The sequence below is a fragment of the Erinaceus europaeus genome, chromosome 9 (assembly GCF_950295315.1).
Source record: "Erinaceus europaeus chromosome 9, mEriEur2.1, whole genome shotgun sequence".
Classification (NCBI taxonomy): Eukaryota; Metazoa; Chordata; class Mammalia; order Eulipotyphla; family Erinaceidae; genus Erinaceus; species Erinaceus europaeus.
The window spans coordinates 107,829,914-107,849,884 of NC_080170.1; the positions used below are offsets into that span (position 1 = coordinate 107,829,914).

Here is a 19,971-nt window from a genome sequence, read left to right on the forward strand (position 1 = left end):
TTTTGTAGAAAAGAGTAGTTTTGAAAAATTAAGCTATATGTGGTATAAAAAGAAGTATGTGCAAATCTCCCTTCTGAGTTCCTTCCTACTGAAGTTTCCCCAAATCAAACCAGTATGATGATGCTGTTGACTTGTAAACAGAAGTCAAAAGGAAATTCAAGCTTCTGTCAAGATTTATTCCAAATATAATAATAATAATAAAGGAAGTGACTGAGTCTCTCTTAAAGGTTTTGGATGGGTTTCCTTGTGTTTTGACTGTTCTCTGAATTTTTAAGGAATGGCAAACAAAAGCAAAATTGCTGACTCCCACTTCAGCATCTTCTATTCTTCTACTTGCAATTACTCTTTTTCTCAGCTCATTTCTTTCTGTGTTCATGCATCTTGCTTTTTAATTTTTTTCCACAAAGATATTGTAAGGTGACAGGTGGTGGCACACTTGGTTAAGCGGGCATATCACCATGCAAAAAGATCTGAATTTGAGCCCCCACTCCCTACCTGCAAGGCGGACGATTCATGAGTGTTGAAGTAGGTCTGCAGGTATCTATCTTCCTCTCTTCCTCTCTATCTCCCTTTCACTCTCAGTCTCTCTCTGTCTTGTAAAATAAAAATAAAGAAGAAAAAAAAAAAAAGGGAAGGAAGAAAAAAATGTCTGCCAGGAGCCATGGATTCATAGTGCCAGCAAGAGTCCCAGTGACAATCCTGGTGGCAACTAAAAAATAAAATCACAAAGCTACTATGACATTTAATGTGCACGTGTTATGTTTTGGTATCTAAAATTAAGCACAGGGTCAGGGCAATGGTGCACCTAGTTAAGAACAAACATTCTATCACAGAGCTAGGTCACCTAGCTTGGAACCCCTACTCCCCACCTGCAGGAAGAATGCTTCAGGAGCAATGAAACAGGTCTACAGGTGTCTTTCTGTCTCTCTCTCCCTTCTTAATATCTCTTTGTCTTATCAAATAAAATAGGAAGAAGGGGGAAATTTCCATAATGGATCCATAGTGCCAGGCCCAAGTTCCAGCCATAACCTGGTAGAAATAAAATAAAATAAATAAATATTTTAAAAAATAAGCACATAACTTCCATCACCTATTGTAAACTGTGTGTCTACTTTTCTCACTGTATAATAAACAAATGGAATGCAGTGTGTTGTGCTCAAACTGTGTCCTATTCCTTGCAAATCGTCCATCCTTGGGCTTAATAACCTTTGTTGTCATCAGAAACTATCAAATACTTAGGGGAAAACACTGGAAGAACACTTTTCCATCTAAATGTCATCAGTATCTTCAACTATATAAATTGAATTGCAAGGAAGACTAAGACAAAAAGAAACCAATGGGACTATATCAAATAAAAAAGTTTCTGTACAGCAAAAGAAACCACCACCCAAACAAAGAGACTACTTATAGAATGGGAGAAGATCTTTACATCTCATACATCAGATAAAAGTCTAACCAAAATATATAAAGAGCTCACCAAATTTAGCAACAACAACAAAAAAAAAATGACCCCATCCAAAAATGGAGAGAGGATAGGAATAGAATATTCACCAAAGAAGAGATCCAGAAGTCCAACAAACACATGAAAAAATGTTCTGAGTCATTGATTGTCAGAGAAATGCAAATAAAGACAATAGTGTGATACTACTTCACTCCTGTGATAATGTCATACACCAGAAAAGATAGCAGCAACAAATGCTGGAAAGGTTGTGGGGTCAAAGGAAGCTTCCTGCACTGCTGGTAGGAATGTAAATTGGTCTAACCCCTATAGATAGAAATCTAGAGAACACTCAGAAGGCTAGAAATGGAACTACCCTATGACCCTGCAATTGCTTTCCAGGGGATATGTCCTAAGGAATCCAACACACCCCTCCAAAAAGATTTGTGTATACCCATCTTCATAGCAACACAATTTATAATAGCCAAAACCTAGAAGCAACCCAGGTGTCCAACAACAGATTAGTGGCTGAGCAAGTTGTGGTATATATACACAATGGAATATAGTACTTAGCTACTAAAAATGGTGAATTTACCTTCTTCACCTCATCTTTGGTGGAGCTTGAAGGGATCATGCTAAGTGAGATACACCAGAAAGAGAAGGATGAAGATGGGAAGATCTCACTCATAGAAGCTGAAAAACAAGAACAGAAGGGAAAACACAAAGCAGATTTTGGACTGGAGTTGGTGTACTGAACCAAAGTAAAAGATTCTGGGGTGAAGGTGTGTGTTCAGGTCCTGAAACATGATAGCCTAAGAAGATGGGGGGGTAGATTAGTATTTGGAAAACTGAGAAGTGTTGCACATGTACAAACTACTGTATTTTACTGTTGACTATAAACCATTAATCCCCCAATAAAGAAAAAAATGAAATCTTTGATGTCTTATTTATGATGGGTGGTTAATATCATCCCTGGCCTCTACTTATCAAATGTTAGTAAGTGCAGCTGTGCTCTGCCCCCTTACTTGAGACAACCATCAATATCTATAAATATCACTGGTTTTTCTGGAGGGCAAAACCACTAACTAAAGCAGTGGTGCTCAATCTTTGGTAGTTAACAGAACCCCTGGAGAACTTAATAAAGACATAAAAGGCTATCATAGATTGTAATTCTTACTGTTGATACTATAAAACTTGAGAAATACTACTCATGAGGAATTGTGTATGCTTTTCAATATATTATTTTGTCCCAAGAGTACCAACATCACCAAGTAGCTTGTTAAAAATACATATTCGTGGGTTCCATCCCAGACTTAGAAATGCATATTTGTGGGTTTCATCCCAGACTTAGTGAACTGGAAACTTTTGAGATGGAACACACTTATCTAAGAAATGACCCAGGTAAAGATAAAGTACATTCTGGGCATAATTAACAAGATGTTCAAGAGGCTGGGTGGTAGCACACCTAATTGAGTACATATATTACAAGATGTTCAAGAGTACATGAAGCCCATGGAGATCTGTTTCTCTCAGCAGAGCAGATGACATTAGACAGAGCATTGTGCGGAATCAGTTCCTCTGGATTTCATGGGCCTAATGACTATATGATCAGAAACTTTTGTTCTGATCTAGTCTTTATCAGGTAGATCAGAATGACATTCTTGGAGAAGGGAGACCTAAAGGATGGCACAGCTCAGACTTGTGAATCCTTCATAGAATTATTCTTTGGACTATATCAATGGCTTTAGAATAGTGGTTTTCAACTTGGTTTTAGAATAGAATCACTTAGAGAACAAACAAAATATCTCAAAGGTCCATCCAGGCAAAGAAGATCTGGTAGTAGGAATCAGATATAGGAATCAGTTTTTAACTTCTTCAATAATTCCAATATTTAGCAAATTTGAGATAGCAGTTAAGTGCTTTCTGAAAAATCAGTTTAGGTTTTTACCGGAGGAAGATATATAGTTGAACATACAGAAGATTTAAAAAATACATAGCTAAATTGGGGATCAGGAGGAATTTTTTTTTCTGGCTACAAGTAAATTATTGACTGTGTACCACTGTCAATTCATTCCTAAGTTTTTCCAACCCTTTCTCCAAAAGTCCTCTTAATAGGTTTTAAACTATATTAGTTAATTCCTATGAGATAGAGTTTAGTTGAGAGGGAGAGAGAGAGAGGAGAAAAAGAAGTCAGAACATCACTCCAGTATATATGGCACTGGGAATTAAACCAGGAACTTGAGGTTTGCAAGTCCTGAGCTATTTTTCTGGTCCAGCTTTTATATTTCTAAAGCACTTTTAATCTAATCCAATTTATCATGTTCTACTTTGTATTATTGACATACACTATGCCCCCACCCTGCAGAATATCTTCTTTGAGGTTAAGCATTCAAAGGTACAAAATTAAAACTATATATATTTGCCACCAGAATTATCACTGGGACTTAGTGAGGGGAGGACAGAGAGGAGGATAAAGAATGATAGCTACAGCATTGTTCCATCACTTATAAATATTCCCTGCTGCAGGTAGACTGGAAACTTGAACTCAGATATTTGTGCATGGTAAAGTGTATTCCACCACTACATGCTAATTTAAATATATTAAATGATGTGAAGATGCAATATAGAGATAGTCTGTAGCAAAGTTTCTTGTCAACTTGTCTTTAGTCATGCAGCAGAACTTTTCACTCTAGTGAGTTTCAAAAATTCCAAGTGGATTGTTATCTCTGGACTCCAAAAATCTTCATCTGAAAACAAAGACCAACAATGCCTAAGCAGAAAAGTTTGGGCAGGTGACTCAAGTATGAAGTATAGAACACTGAATAGCAAAGACATTTAGTATGCACTCAACTCCAAAAGGAAGCCTTTCTGTCAGTGGAAGGAGTCAAATATGTATGGTTTGAAGGAGAAACGTAATGATAATACGATTTTTAATATCCATTGGAATTACACAATCAAGGATGTTCATGGTCAGAGTGATCAAATGCCAACGAGGTAAGTAAAGGAATAAGTACAAAACCCTGACAACTTTCTCAGCATGCTCAGCATAGCAGTGATTCCACACAAGAAAATTTCTTTGGGTAAACTCCTATCAGATGCATGACACATTTTTCCCCTCCCCTCCTGCACTCCTCTATTGCCTTTTCTTCTCACTTTACTTCAGGAATGAGAGAGATCTTGGTGAAATTGCCACAGGCACCAGGAGGCCACAAGAATGCCAGGAAGAAGTCAAAGATCCAGCTTGTAGCTCCTAGGAATCTTTTAGAGAACATGAAGCCAAAGAAAGGGGAAGAGGGAACACCTTGGCTCAAAAGGTATTTACAAGAAGCATTGAAGCAGGAAAGCCTCCAGCTAGTCCTTTGGAGTCTGGCAACCATTTCTGTCAGCTTTCCCATTCCTAGATTGATGGTCATTGCTTAAGTCCCGGGGGTACTGGGTGTATTAAATTGCCTGTTTGTTCGCCTCTTACAATATGAATTTATATCTGAAAACCATTTGACATGTTGGAACATTTGGCTGTTGTAGGAGATGAGGAAACTGAGACTCAGTTGCACAAGGCCAGAGCCTGTAAACTGAGAAGCAGAATGCAAGTACATCTGCTCCTTCCTTCAACAACTCTCTGTTGTCTAATAAAACAACCATCTTCATAGAAAGGCAGACTGTTTATTCTTCCTTACTCCTACCCTCTAGTCCTAACAGACACACACTGATACAAAGTGGGAAGAGAAGTCAAGGGAGAGATCTTTTCTAAATAGTAATAAGCTTTGATTTCAAGGACCCAAGTTTGAGCCTTTGTTTTAAAAACACACACACACACACATACACACACACACACACACACACACACACACACACACACACGGGGGTGGGTGGGGGGCAGAGTGAGCGAGAGAGAGAGAGAGAGAGAGAGAGAGAGAGAGAGAGAAACCAAAACACTGTTTAGCTGGGATATGGCAGTGCCACAGACTGAATCTGGAGCTTCTGGGACTTAAGGTATGCAAATCTTGTGATCTAATGTTGACCTTTCTTGATCCATTCATTTACCACTCCACGGTTCTGTGAACTTTGCCCAATCATCACTTTTCTGCTAGTCTTTGAAATCGGGCCAATCACCAATCGACTGTATTTCTCCTGGAAGGTGGAATTACAGTGGCTCCTTCTGAGTCCATGTTCAAATTCCAAAACAATGGCTATAGAGGCCTTTCCTTTCTTCCTGTTGAAAGAGCTAGCATAATCATATCCATTCTGCAACATGGAAAGGGCCCTACATGTAAATTCTTGAGGGGGAACAGGTGGTGATGCACATGTCACAATGTACAAGGACCCGTGTTCGAGGCCCTGCCTCCCCCCACCGTCCCGATTAGTGAAGCAATGTTGCAGCTCCCTCCTCCTCCCCCTCTCCCCTCCCCCTCTCCTCCCCTCCCCCTCCCCTCTAGATTTCTGGCTGTCCCTATCCAATAAATAAGTAAAGATAATAAAAAAATAAAGGAATCTGTATTTTTTTTCTCCAGATTTGGCCTCCAGCAGCGTTCCATCTCGGACTGGAATCTGGATGCAATGCAACCATCGGCACCCGGTCGGCTGCAGCCTGGAGCCTGGAGTCTGCAGGGCGCGCGCTGAGCACCGGCTTTTGGCTCTTGGGCTCCGCAGCAGGAGGAGCGTGTGAGCAGTGGGCGTCCCTTTAAGAGCAGCCAGCCATTCAGGCCTCCGCCTCTCCGACCGCGCAGTGCCCGCCGCCACCTGAAGCTCGCGGGGCAGCCAGACTGTGGCGGGGCCGAAACTCTGAGCCTGCAAAGTGGGACTCGGGCGCTCCGACGCCGGCTGCCCGGAGTTGTCTGGAAGCGTAGCCGACCCACGCGTCTCCGCAGCGGAGGATGCGGGAGCATATCTGGGTGCCCTGGCCGCTGCTGGCGCTCCTGCTGCCCCCGCCGCTGTGGGGCGGCCACCCGGACGGTCCGCGCCGGGACCCGGAGCCTGACCCCGGGCCCCTGCAACCTTTCGACCTGCTCTACGCTAGCGGGGTGGCCGCCTACTACAGTGGGGACTACGAATTAGCAGTGCGGGACTTGGAAGCGGCGCTGCGCAGCCACCGGCGCCTGCGGGAGATCCGCGTGCGCTGCGCCCGCCACTGCGCAGCCCGCCGCCCGCTGGCGCCCTCCGGACTCGGTCCCGGGGCGGAGCTGCCCTTCTTCCGCGCGGTGCTGGAGCGGGCGCGTTGCTACCGCAGCTGCGAGACTCAGCGCCTCGGGGGCCCCGCGTCCCGCCACCGCGTCAGCGAGGATGTGCGCAGCGACTTCCAGCGCAGAGTCCCTTACAACTACCTGCAGCGGGCCTACATCAAGGTACTCAGCGCACACCTCACGATCGCCGTGCTCCAGGATGCTGTCCGGAGCAAACCCCCTCTCCCCCCACACCACTGCCCCTGTCTTCTTAGGTCGCTCTCTGCTCCATAGCATGTATGATTTGGGTTTGCTTTTTAACATTTCTGTCTTCTTTCTGTCTGCGGATTTCCTGTATTAGGTGGCCTGGGTTCTGTCGATCCACACTAGAAAACTGTGCAAGCCTATAAAGCTATGGCTTCTATTGACAACTCCCTCCAGGAATGAACTGATGAGCTAGATGACATTTTAAAGAGCTCATTCAACAGTGACTTTTGAGACTTTGGCGAGAGTCGAGTCTAATATCAGATGTCTTCTCTCATTTTTTGGTCTAGTCTCATCCTGTTTTCTGTTTCATTCCTTCATCAATCCCACCCACCAGTCTGCATCTTTTCCTTAAAATGTAAAGGAAAGCATGCTCCAAACAGCAGAGGTAAAAGTAGACTTTCCAGGAAAGTATGTCTCCGCGAGTCTGTATGTCTCTCTTACTCTCTACGCCTACAAGCACATACAGATTAAAGGTTAAAGGGAACGTATGTGTGGATGAGATGAAACTCTGTGAGGCAATTTCACTCAAAGTATTTAACCAGAGTGCTGACTTTTTCTTCTTTTATAGAGGGCTTCCAGTTTCACTAGGTCGGCTTTGAGCTGTCCCCCCCCCCCCCAAAGTCAAGTGTTCATTACTTTTCTGGCTTTATTTTTGAATTTTGCTTTGTTTGTCGGGAGGTATACAGCTTATATTCTCATTTTTCCCAAATTCACAATTTTAAAGATTTGTCTAGATGCCTGAACAGAGACAACTAACCCCCCTCAACCTCCCCTGCCCCCCCATATCTCAATACAGTGATGTCTTCTACAGTTGTTGGAAAAATGACAGCTTTTTGGATTAATTCGTCACTCCAAAGTACCAGTCTGCATTCCTGGTGTGGCAAAAATACACAACTCTTGAAGCTTTCAGTTGGCTTTTGCAGCTGATCTTCACCAAGACCTTTGCCCTTAAGTGACATGACTCTAGAGTTTGCAATTGCCAGTAGAATTTAGGAAGTTTTTACTGAAAATAACTTTTAGTCCCCACTACTGTGGCTAAGGAGTTCAGTAAACCTAGGTCTTTGACAAGAATGAGGAGAAAATTTGACTCTTCTTTAGGATTTGTCTAGTAGATTTGCTAATGTATTTATTAAATATAAACCGGATTTTAAAATGAGTGATGGTCTTTGATCAGTTCCGAATTGTCAGACAGGGGATGTTGAGTGCCTAAGTAGCTGAAGGTATAGTAAGCTATTTCCCAGAGCAGAATGTGGGTGGTCTGGTTAGGCTGAAGTGTGGTCTTCTCAGGAGTCTCAGATGTGAGGCGCGCAGTCCTGATGATAGTTCTGTCACACAACTTGTAGAGTTTTCTTTTCTCAGGTCTGGAAAAGGAACACATATTTATGCTCAGTTATATAAAAATAAATAACCATGTGGTAGCTTTCAAAATGTGAGTTTCTTCAGTTCTGTAATTAGCCTTGCTGTATCAATCATTCTCCTGTTCCTTTCCCCTGACTGGAGGTCAGAGGAGGTGAAGTAATAGGTATAGCATGCCTCAAAGTTTGACTAGATTCCAGGAATTAGTCACTCATCGTTACCTCTATGAGTGAACTAGTAGGTGTGGTCTGATGAGCTAATGAAGTATTGGAAGTTTCTTCAAAAATATGTGAAGTGTGTGTTAGTTTCCACTTTACCAGCAATGTTTCTAAGCACCGGACAAGTCTTGTCTCTTTCTCCCTACTTTCCTTCTCTCTGATAGGAAGTTTCTTGTATCTCCATGCTTAATACTCTTGTAAGGAGAGAATGATTACATCATATTGGGAATTAATTTTCGATGACTGGAACTTGCAGTAATGCCATTATGGATATCTAATAGATTCCTCATGATTTTGGACTTCACTCTCCCAGGAAGTTCCATAGTCTTGTTATTTATTCACTAACGTACTTAGAGGAGTGCAGTTTCATTGTTTTAGGCTGATCTTTCATCCAGGTAGAGAAAGAATTAGGGGTAGGGAGAGAGACACCATAGATTGGCACCCCCCCATTGCCATAGCACCACCAATGCAATGCCAAGATTAAACCTGGACCTTATGCCTGGCAAGGTTCAAGCCTTACCCAATGAACTAGCTCTCTGACTCTGAACTCCATAATTTATTTACTCCACTTGGCTTCTTGTGAGCTACACATGCACACACATACACATACACACACCATTTTTAAGGTAAAAATTTATTAACAAAACCAGAATGTTACTGGTTCCCAGCAGGTGTGGATGGATGATGGAGTGTTCACTTTCTGATGAGAGGAGTTGTCTTCTACCCAGATATAACCATGATACCCTGGGTTTGTTGAATTACTATTATTATTGCAGAGAAAAAGTTCCAGGTGAAGGAGAGACAGAATGAAAGAAAGAAAGGGAGAAAGAAAGAAAGAAAGTGAGAAAGAAAAGGAGACACCTGCAGATCTGCTCCACTGCTCATGAGACTTCCCCCCCCTGCAGATGGAGAGCCGGGGCTTATACCTTGGTCCTTGAGCATGATAACATGCATGTTCAACCTAGTTTGTCACTACCTGGCCCTACTTGAATTATTTTGGTATCAGCTATTCAGTTTGTACTTGAAAAGTTCATTTTGGACCAAATGGAACTGATTAAAATCTTTGCAGCCAAATTTGAGACATTGAGAGCTGTGAGGCAGTCACTACTACTGTGGTTCTTAGTGATAAAACAGTACAGTTTTTCTTCACTAGGGGTTTAAACACTGTGGAGACTCTTGAAAGATGCTGCTTCTTCCACAAGTCCCCATTATTGTGCCACAGATGCAACTAGACCCCTTATGCCGGTGCGTTGGAGAGGGAGGACAGAAAATGGTAAAATCGTAGCTGCATCAAGTTTAATTCCTCACTTCACAGATGAGGAATGGCAGGTCTAGAGTGGACAAGAGCTCACAGTGTCATAAAAGAGAGGATTGAATGAGATGAGAACAGGACAGAGAATCAGGAGTCTGGGCTTTGACCATAATGAGTGCCTGTTCTCTGTGTTCCCACTGTTTTCTGGGGTCCCCTCTGATCCCAGAGAAGACTGTAATGACTAGGACTATGCATGAGCCAGATTTGGACAGCTCCTGGGATGAGTAAGTTCTTCTTGTCCTGTAGAGTAACAGCAGTAAGGCCTGCTCTGTGGAATATTCCTTCAAGTTGGGCCTGTAGGGAATTTAGATAGACCAGCTGTGGGGCAGCAGTTCCCCGTGGCTTCTAGCCATACTCTTTTTGTTTAAAGACTGTATGAGACTCTTCAAACTTGACTTTATCCTTTCAGTTTGTGTGATATGATTTATGATTCACAGCCTGAAAACCACACTAGAGTTTTTAGTACGTTTCAGCATATTCTCTGCTCACAAACCTTCAGTGGGTTAGTCAACTACTACTATGTGAAGTTTAACATAGTGTCCACAACCCGATCTGAATGTCCCCCTATTCTGCTACTCTCTTGTCAAAAGGAGCAGTGAATGCCTGGTGTCACATGTTCGATACTTTCTGGTACTTTGGTACTTTATTAAGTACTCTCTAGCCTTTATTCATCTTTGGGAGAAAAGTAGGCACTGCAGTGGGGTAAGCCTGGGGTTGAAATTTAGCTTCTCAATCTCTTAGCTCTGTGGCTATGAACAGATTGCATAAGCATTTTCTCATCTGATGGGATGTGGATGGATGGGTTATGGTTAGGTATAAGTGAGGGTTTATATAAAACATGCAGGATAAGGTTTGGTTTTTTGTTTCTTTTCTTTTCTTTCTTTTTTCTTTTTTTCCTTTTTCTTTTTCTTTTTGCCTCCAGGGTTATTGCTGGGGTTCGGTGCTGGCACTATGAATCCACTACAGTGGCCATTTTTTTCCCATTTGATTGGCTAGGACAGAGAGAAATTAAGATCAGAGGAGCAGACAGAGAGTGAGAGAGAGAAAGATAGACACCTGCAGACATGCTTCACTACTTGTGAAACGTTCCCTCTGCAGGTGGAGTGCCAGGGACTCGAATCTGTATCCTTGCAACAGTCCTTGAGCTTAGTACTATGTGCACTTAACTGGTTGCAACACTGCTTGGTCCCCAGGTTTGATTTTTCAATAACACCTAAGATGTATTTGACATTAGTTATAAAAACAGATTTTTCTTCCTTTTTCTCTGTGTTCAAATGGTAGCTCTCCACTGTGAATATATCTATTTCTGTGAATCTCTTTTTTTTTTTTACTCCCACTGAAACCTCCATAAACATCATTTCTCCCTCCCTGAATATCCACTAAAAGATTTATTCCTTTCATGACATTTTTTTTTTTTACCTCTGGCCCTGTTTTGGAGAAATTCATATTCTTGCTTGTTACTTACCTGAATTCCTGGAGATCAAGAATTACATTGTTGTTATTATTATTATTTTCATATCTTGTAAAGTAGAAATTTACAGGTCTCAATAGAAGTTAGTGATATATTATTTTAAATGAAATACTTAGGTATATTTACTGTGTCTGAGTTGGGCCCAGAGTATATATATATATATCTCCCCAGTAACTAAAACAAGGATTTCAGATGCTGAGCATTTTTGTCCTGTGAATAATAGTTAAGTTTCATACACACGGAATATTGAAAAAGATTTCTAAGTGATGTTTGAAGAGTTTCTCACATTAGTTCTTTGATTTCCTCACTGGTCAGTTGGGAAGAAAGTGACAGAAGGACTACAGAGCTTGACTTTCTAGCCAAGTTCTGGCAGGTTTTTCAGAATTCCTTGCCTTCCTTCTCCATTTTTCCCCCTAATTTAATTCTTATTATGGAAACTGTGCTTCAAAAAAAAATCCTTGGTAGTTTGTGCCTGCTTTGTTTATATTTTTTTAATTTGAACAACTATAGGAGCTAAGCATTTTTCCCTATGACCTATTTATTTTGTAACTAGAAATTTGTACGTTCTGGTCCTCTTCATCCAAGACAGATACTTTGTGTTTGTTTTTGTATGCCTTATAATCAGATATATTTGATAGTGTCTGGTTTACTCTCACTGTGCTCAGACCTTAAATGGAAAAAAAAATCATAACTAGTACTACGTATTTTTGCTCAAAATAAGCTTGCTCTTCTTTCATGTTTTGTTTCTGCATTGTCTCTTTGTGCCATTTGGCCTTTGTTTTCTTTTCAGAATTAAAGAGGGAGGAGAGGAAATGAAAGCAAATTAGACAATTCTGTATCCCTCCTAGAACCATCTGTCTAAACTTTATCTTCATTAGCCTAATTTTAGTTGTTTCTAGAAACTAAAAAAGTCAGCTCAGGAAGTTCCTTTATTGTTTTTCCATTTTATCAACTTCTTTCTCTTTTAGAATGAGTGATTTAATGATAACAACAGAAATGAAATGCTAGACCATAACTGGTTTTTTGGTTGTTATTTATTTGGCTTTTTGTTGTTGTTATTGTTCATTTTGTTTTCTTTTCTCTTTGCTTCTCACAAATGTATTAATGTGTGTGTGTGTGTGTGTGTGTGTGTGTGTGTGTGTGTGTGTGTGTGTGTTTGAATCATCAAAATTCAGTAGTTAATATGTCTATGACTCAATCCTTAGGAAAGAAAGCTGGGGAGTATTTTGACTAGTCTGTTCCTGACTTTCTTTGCTGAGGAATTAGCATATCAGTAGTAACTACTCTTTGGGGTTGCCCATTTGAAGACCCAATAAGCTCCTTATCAGTCATTGGTTAAGTGCCACAGAGGCTTAAAATTCAATTAGATGAGGGTTGCTGCAGTTTACAGGTTTTCTTTTATTGCTGTCTGGTGAATCTGGAATTCCTTTATATGGTTTAATAAAGTAAGTAACTGCTTGTCTCCACAAATACGAAGTCTGAGATTTATTCTGTCAGTAATAACTATTGCTCAGATAAGCACTAAAGTGATAGCTTTGTGGAATGAATATGGAGATGTTTGATAAAGTTTCAACTTGTTTTATGGGTAATTTTGATCTATTCTGAACGATATGGTCACATAAAGGTCCTTTTGTCAGACAGCAACAACAAATGTTGGAGAGGCTATGGGGACAGAGGAACCCTTCTGCACTGCTGGTGGGAATGTAAATTAGTCCAATCTCTGTGGAGCAGTCTGGAGAACTCTCACAAGGCTAGACATGGACCTTCCAAATGACCCAGTAATTCCTCTTTTGAGGATATACCCCAAGGACTCCATAACACCCAACCAAAAATATATTTGTATACCTATGTTCATAGCAGCACAATTCATAATAGCTAAAACCTGGAAGCAACCCAGGTGCCCAACAACAGATGAATGGCTGAGAAAGCTGTGGTATATATACACAATGGAATACTATGCAGCTATTAAGAACAATGAACCCACCTTCTCTGACCCATCTTGAACAGAGCTAGAAGGAATTATGTTAAATGAGCTAAGTCAGAAAGATGAGTATGGGATGATCTCACTCATCAACAGAAGTTGAGAAAGAAGAACAGAAAGGGAATTTAAAAGCAGGATTTGACTAAATCTGGAGTAGGACACCAAAGTAAAAACCCTGTGGTGAGGGTGAGGGTGGATATTAGGCTTCCCGGGGCAGTAGGGGTAGGGGTGGGTAGGTGGGATGGGACAGTCTTTTGGTGGTGGGAATGGTGTTTATGTACACTCCTAGTAATTTGTAGTCATACAAATCACTTTTAATTAATATGAGAGGGGAAAAATTGATTGTATGTCTCAAACTTTTTAAAGCACAGACTGTGTCTTTTTAATACATAGGCTGAGTCTTTGATATGTCGACTCTCTCAAAAGCCTAGACCAGGGAGAACAAAAGCAACCAGTGGCACAGCTATATGCAAATAATGTCAAAGGACATAAATTATGGTGATGTTGGATATTATACAGCAAATCCTAACAAAGGGATGTTTCAAAGTTAAACCAACTACCAAATAATGTGATTATAACAATAACTATCTATTGTCTTCTTGAACCCTAAACAGCAGGAACCTCACATTTGCACTATAGAGTCTATTATTTCCCCCAGTCCTGGAACCTCTAGGGTGGGGCACACTTTCCTGCATGCTTCTCTCAATTCATACCAAATAATATTGCATCCGTCGATCCCAACCTAATCAACGCAACGAGTACCACCTCAGCATGCTTCACTTCAGACTGTGTCCAGAGACTTCAGGTGTGGAATCTCAGCTCTTCAGCTTCATTACTTGGGTGAGACCTTCCCTTTCATAGTATTCTCTAATTCCATTCCAGGCGGTTTACTTCCTAACAAGGTCCCAAAACCTAGATATAGACCAGGTCCCCTGAGATAGAGCATGTATCCATAAACTAGGGCAAAATATATACCTGAAAGCAAAAGCACACCATAGTCTGCAGTGAGTCAGTATGACGTTCCTAATGAAATAGTATCTACTAAGACTTAGATACCCTCCTCACCTACTTCTTATTACAGTTCTCTCACTCACTCCAAAGCTAACATTAGAAAAGCATGGACTGCAAAAGCTGAATAAGGTCAAGAGACTGGCATACTTTAAGGATGACTCTTGAGTCACTATCAGGCCACCCCATCAGCTGGGGCCCCATATGGGGAGTCCTGAGATTCCCAAACAAACATGATGGGCCTAGACCTCAAATAAATCCCTCTCTTCATTGTTACCAGTCATCTCTATGAGGAACAACAAAATAGACCCCTTTGTGGGCCCCACATAGGTCCTTGCCCTCAACTTGGATCAACAAAGGTAGAGAATGTTCCATCCTCTGAAGGGAGGAAGGACAACATACTCTATGCTACACCGGAGTAAGATGGGTCGATATTGGGGCAGCTTGGAATGTTCTTACTCATGACTACAGAATGTGAGCTCAGATCTACAGGGATGCAGAGGTCACGTAGGCTCGTAAGCTGAATATGGGCCCCAGACCAAATCAAATTGATGGGGTTCACAGTCAACAATATTTATACCCCTTCCCCATATTAGGGAGCTACTTTCTTCCCTGATCCAGCTTTCTGTCCCTTTTCCAGCCATGACATCACCTCCCCAGACAATAACTTGCATCCACCTGCATATCTGATTTCAGGCTCAAGGGAAAATAAAAAAAAAAAAAAAAAAGAAAAGAAAAACTAGTATAGCTACAGGCCCTTAGAAATATAACTTATAATATGCCTACTAGCTATCTACAAAATGGAAGACACCCCCCCCCCCCAACACTTCATCTGCAGTATTTCAGCCTTTAGGCCCATGAATGTTCAACAATTTGTTTGGCTTTGTATGTTAACTCTCTTTTCAGCCACCAGGTTCCATATGCTAGCATGATGCCTACCAGACTTTCCTGGACGAACAACCTCACCAATATGTCCTGGAGCTCAGTTTCCCAGAGCCCCACTCCACTAGGGAAAGAGAGAGACAGGCTAGGAGTATGGATCAACCAGTCAATGCCCATGTTCTGCAGGGAAGCAATTACAGAAGCTAGACCTTCCACTTTCTGCAACCCACCATGACCTTGGGTTCATACTCCAAGAGGGATAAAGAATAGGAAAGCTATCAGGGGAGAGAATGGGATAGGGAGATCTGGAGGTGGGAATTGTGTGGAGCTGTACCCTTCTTATCCTATGGTTTTGTTAATGTCTCCTTCTTTAAATAAATAATAAAAAACCCACAATAGCAGTATCCATATTAAAAGCCTATAACAGTGTGACAAAAAAGGTTCTTTTGAATTTCTAAGGAATTCAGTAGATAGTGGATTTCTCAGGATCACAGATCTGAAAGCTGAATGGAACTCCAAGAGAGATTCTCCACCAGCTCTCCAAGAAAATTAGCTGCTGTAGGGCCATTAAATAGGGGGTAATATAGAGAGTGATAAATATTTTCCTGGAAGAAATGTGGTTTAAACTTACTTTTGAAGAGGTGTGACAAAGTGCTCCTCAACTTACACCATGGTGTGAACTAATGTTACCTCAACTGGAAAAGAAAGACATGCATTTTAGTGAGGGTGATGGATGCTAGTTATAAAACTAAAAAATATTACATATGACATATCTTTAGCAATTTATTAAGTGTCTATCCCTGTCACTTAATAGATGATGACACTGGCTCCATGAACACTTAAGAAGGGTCAGCTAATGGAGTTGTGCCCAGAAGGTGGGGATTCTGATTTATAGAATAGTGTTCTTCCCAAACTCTAAGTAGCATGACTACTTGCCCAAAGACTGGCCAACCTGTGGTGCAGCTGAGACCTGCTGGGGCCTGCTGCCTCTTGAGAAAGAAAGGCCACAAGGCAGAGCTTCTCTGGACTGTTCTGCCCACCCTGCCGATTCATTCACATGATGCACAGTCCACTCAGCTAAGAGTCACAGTTGTCTGGTGGAAAATTTTGCATTTCTCATTAGGAAAAATGATCTCCTTTTTCTTTTTCCATTCAGCTTTTCTCCTGCAATTCTTTCTGTCCTTTTATTTATAAATCCTTCCTTTCTTACCATCTGACTTCCTAGGCATGCAGTTTTTATGAGAACTGTTCTTTACTTGCCAAATGGTACAAACACATCTTTAAAAAGTTCAGTCAAAAGTAGAGTGACAGCACTCCTGGTGAATCACACGTGTTACCATGTGCAAGGGACTGGGTTCAATCCCCTAGTCCCCAGCTGTAAGGAGGAAGCTTCACTAGTGGTGCTGCAGATAACTTACATTCTCTCTTCCTGCCCCCTTAGTTTTCTCTGTCCTTTTCCTTAAAAAAAATAAAGAACAAGGAAAAAAAAAGTTCAGAGACAACTTTCTGACACTAGTGTTATATGTATGGCTATCAGTTGTTAGTATATGGTTGGTACAGACTTGTAACAAGAAGCTTATTTTCTGCAACATTTTGTTTTATTTTTAATTTTTTTGTAAATTTACATATTTATGTATTAGGTGGAGTCAGAGAGAAATTGAGAGGGGAGAAGAAAGAGGTAGAGAGATTCCTGCTGCCCTACTTCACCACTCATGAAGCTTTCCCCCTGAAGGTGGGAGACCAGGGGTTTGAACCTGGGTCCCAGGCCCGTGGGCACTGTAGTGTGTGCAGTTAAGCATGTGCACCACTGCATCTCTCTTTTATTTTGTTTTCTTTACTTGTTTGTTTTCCTCTTTAACCTCTTCACTCTCTTCCTCCATTTTTCCCGGTACCATTAACAATCTGCACAGTAAAATCACATCTGAAAAGGAGATAATTGAGGGGCTCAACAGAGAGAAGGGGAAAGTTTAACATTATAAAACCTCAGGCCTAGACATCTACTTTTTGAAACGATGCTTTCCCCCCAAATGCTTTGTTCTAGACATAAAGTAATAGGTTTGGGGAAGTTGTTTCCTTCTATCAGCTTCCCATCTTTCTGTAATCTCTCTCCTCTCTCTCTCTCTCTCTCTCTCTCTCTCTCTCTCCTAGAACCATCTCATTTCACATATAGAGAAACTAAAGTTCCAAAAAGAATCAGTTTTTCTACACTTATTTAGTATTATAATGGAGGCGCCAGGATTAGAATCCAAGAACCATGAATCCCACATATATGATGATACTCTTAACTATTGTCTGTAAGACTCACACTGAAAACACAAACTCAGTTTGGTTAAAAGTGAACTTGATCACATACTTCTTACAGTATTTGCTAAGTGAAATATACCCCGTGAGAGTGAAAACTAATTATATATATCCACCAAGGTTATTGTTGGAGCTTGGTGCCAAGTGCTGTGAATTCATTGCTCCTGGCAGCCATCTTTTTGTTTTTTTCTTTCTTTCTCCTTTTTTATTTTTATTTGACCAGACAGGGAGGAATTGAGAGGGGAGAAGGAGAGAGAGGGAGGGAGAGAGAAAGATAGACATCTGCGGACCTGCTTCCCTTGTGAAGGATCACCCCTGCTGATACTGGGATGTGGGGGCCTCCAACCCGGATCCTTCTGCTTGATGACATGTGTGCTTCACCGGATGTGCTACCTCCCACCCCTAAAAACCACTATGTTCTTATAAACTTTTTTTTTTTACTATTGTCCTCTCACTTCTAAGAAAAAAAAGTTCAGATACATGAATGTTGGTTAAAGTTACTGTCCAATAAATCTAGTAAATGAATGAGGCAAAGACTCTCCTTTCGAAGGGAAATCAAGAGCTAAGCAGAGGAGGTCCAGGATATAAGATATCCACAAGTCTGGATCGACCTGTCAATGCCCATGTTCAGCAGGGAAGCAATTACAGAAGCCAAACCTTCCACTTTCTGTATCCCACAATGACCTTGGGTCCATAATCCCAGAGGGATAAAGAATAGGAAAGCAATCAGGGGAGCGGAGGGGATATGGAGTTCTGGTCGTGGGAATTCTGTGGAATTGTACCCTTCTTATCCTATGGTTTTTGTCAGTGTTTCCTTTTTATAACTAAAAATTGAAGAAAAGAAAAAGATATCCGTAAGTCCAGGGCTATGAAAATGATTCTGTTCCAATTTATTATTTGTAAATAATAGAGTCAGTTTTTCAGCAAATAATGAGACACTGGTGAAACTGGCAGTGTAATTACATTGCAACTCTGGAAAGGAATGGAGAGAAACAAAGCAGAATAAAGTAAATAAGTCTGAAACAAAACAGAAAAAAAATTGTTAGTAAACCCTAGCTTCTGTAACTGCTTCTCTGCTGGTCAGGGACATTGACAGGTCAATCCATACTCCTAGCTATTTCTGTCTTTCCCTTGTGGGATAGGGTTTTGGAGAGGTGGGGTTGCCTGCCCAGGGAAGTCAGGTTGGCATCATGGTAGCATCTGCAACTTCATGATTGAAAAGCATTAAGATATAAAGCAGAACAAATTGTTTAACAATCAGGAACCTAAAGGTAAGAGTATAGCAGATGAAATTTGGGATCTTCATGTTCGAAGAAACTAGGAAGTCTATTTTAGGTATTATTTCAAGGAGTCTGTGGCCTTACACATATTTGCCTGATCCCAACAGCTAACATGCAGGTAGGCTAAGAGTATTGTCTGGGAAAGTGGTGTCAGAGTTGAGAGTAAGACTAGAAATCTGGGTCAGGGCGAAGAATTGCTCCCAAATATGGGAAAAGTATATAAATACCATTAACTGTAGACCCCATGGATCTGACCTAGGACCCATGTCTATTCATACTTAGCACGGGAGACTGTGTAACCTCTGCATTCCTGTCAGTTTCTAGTATTGTGCTAAATAATTTTGTATATATTTTCTCATCAAGTTTTCACAGTAACTCTAAGATCTGCATCTAGTATAAATATAACTTTCAACATTGTAGCTTAAAATGTTGAGAAGTATATCTGCGATCACAAAGTTAGTAAGTTACATAATCAGAATTTGAATTTAGATTTTTTTCATATCTTGAGTTCATAATCTTGAGTTCTCAGTTGCTTTGCAATGCTTGGATTCTCATGTCACACATAACTCCTTCAAGAAACTGCCCTGCTTTTTTTTTTTATAAATTATATTAGCCTGAAAAAGTTTGCCTATATGAATCTGAGTTTTTACCCCTGAAAAATGAGATTCATAATAATTCATAAGGCACTTGTGAGAAGTTAGTACAAAAATGTATGCATGACTCAGCTAAGTCAGCACTGACCTAGTCTTGAATACAGTTGCTTTATGGCTTCTAGGCAGGAAGTAAATTTATGAGAGTAAAGGAACAGTAAAAAGAATTGGCAACTATTTCATAATAAACTGAGATGGTGGCTACATATACTAGAGGTACAGAAATCTTGGATACACAAATCAAGAACTTGACTATGAGGTAGCAGCCACTGGCTTCAAGTTCAATATGCAACTTGAACATAAGAGTTTGAAAAAAAAAATGCCTACCTCTGTCTAAGACTATGAGAGAACTATAGTGGTTATCCATGGGGGTTGGGTGTGGGGACACAGACCTTTGGTGATGGGAGTGGTAAGAAAAAAGTGGAAAAAAAAGACTGTCCTATAAACCATTAACCCCTCAATAAAAAAATTATATATATATATATATATATATATATAGAGAGAGAGAGAGAGAGAGAGAGAGAGAGAGAGATGCTAATATGTACTCATATACTCTCATTCAGGCATGCCACCACACAGCTCCCTTCAAGTTCAAATTTCCTTCCAAGTTTATTGGGGTGTTTAAGTGGCTTCTAGAATGGTTGTTTA

At 40.8% G+C, this 19,971-nt stretch overlaps 1 protein-coding gene across 1 annotated transcript in view; it reads left to right on the forward strand.

Moving 5' to 3' along the window:
- The first annotated feature begins 5,983 nt into the window (after positions 1 to 5,983).
- Positions 5,984 to 19,971, forward strand: part of P3H2 (prolyl 3-hydroxylase 2) — a 182,973-nt gene continuing 168,985 nt past the window's right edge. Inside the window, exon 1 of the mRNA XM_007525663.3 lies at positions 5,984 to 6,780. Within this exon, the coding sequence (XP_007525725.1) occupies positions 6,313 to 6,780 (468 nt within the window). The 5' untranslated portion in view covers positions 5,984 to 6,312. The remainder of the gene's footprint in view (positions 6,781 to 19,971) is intronic.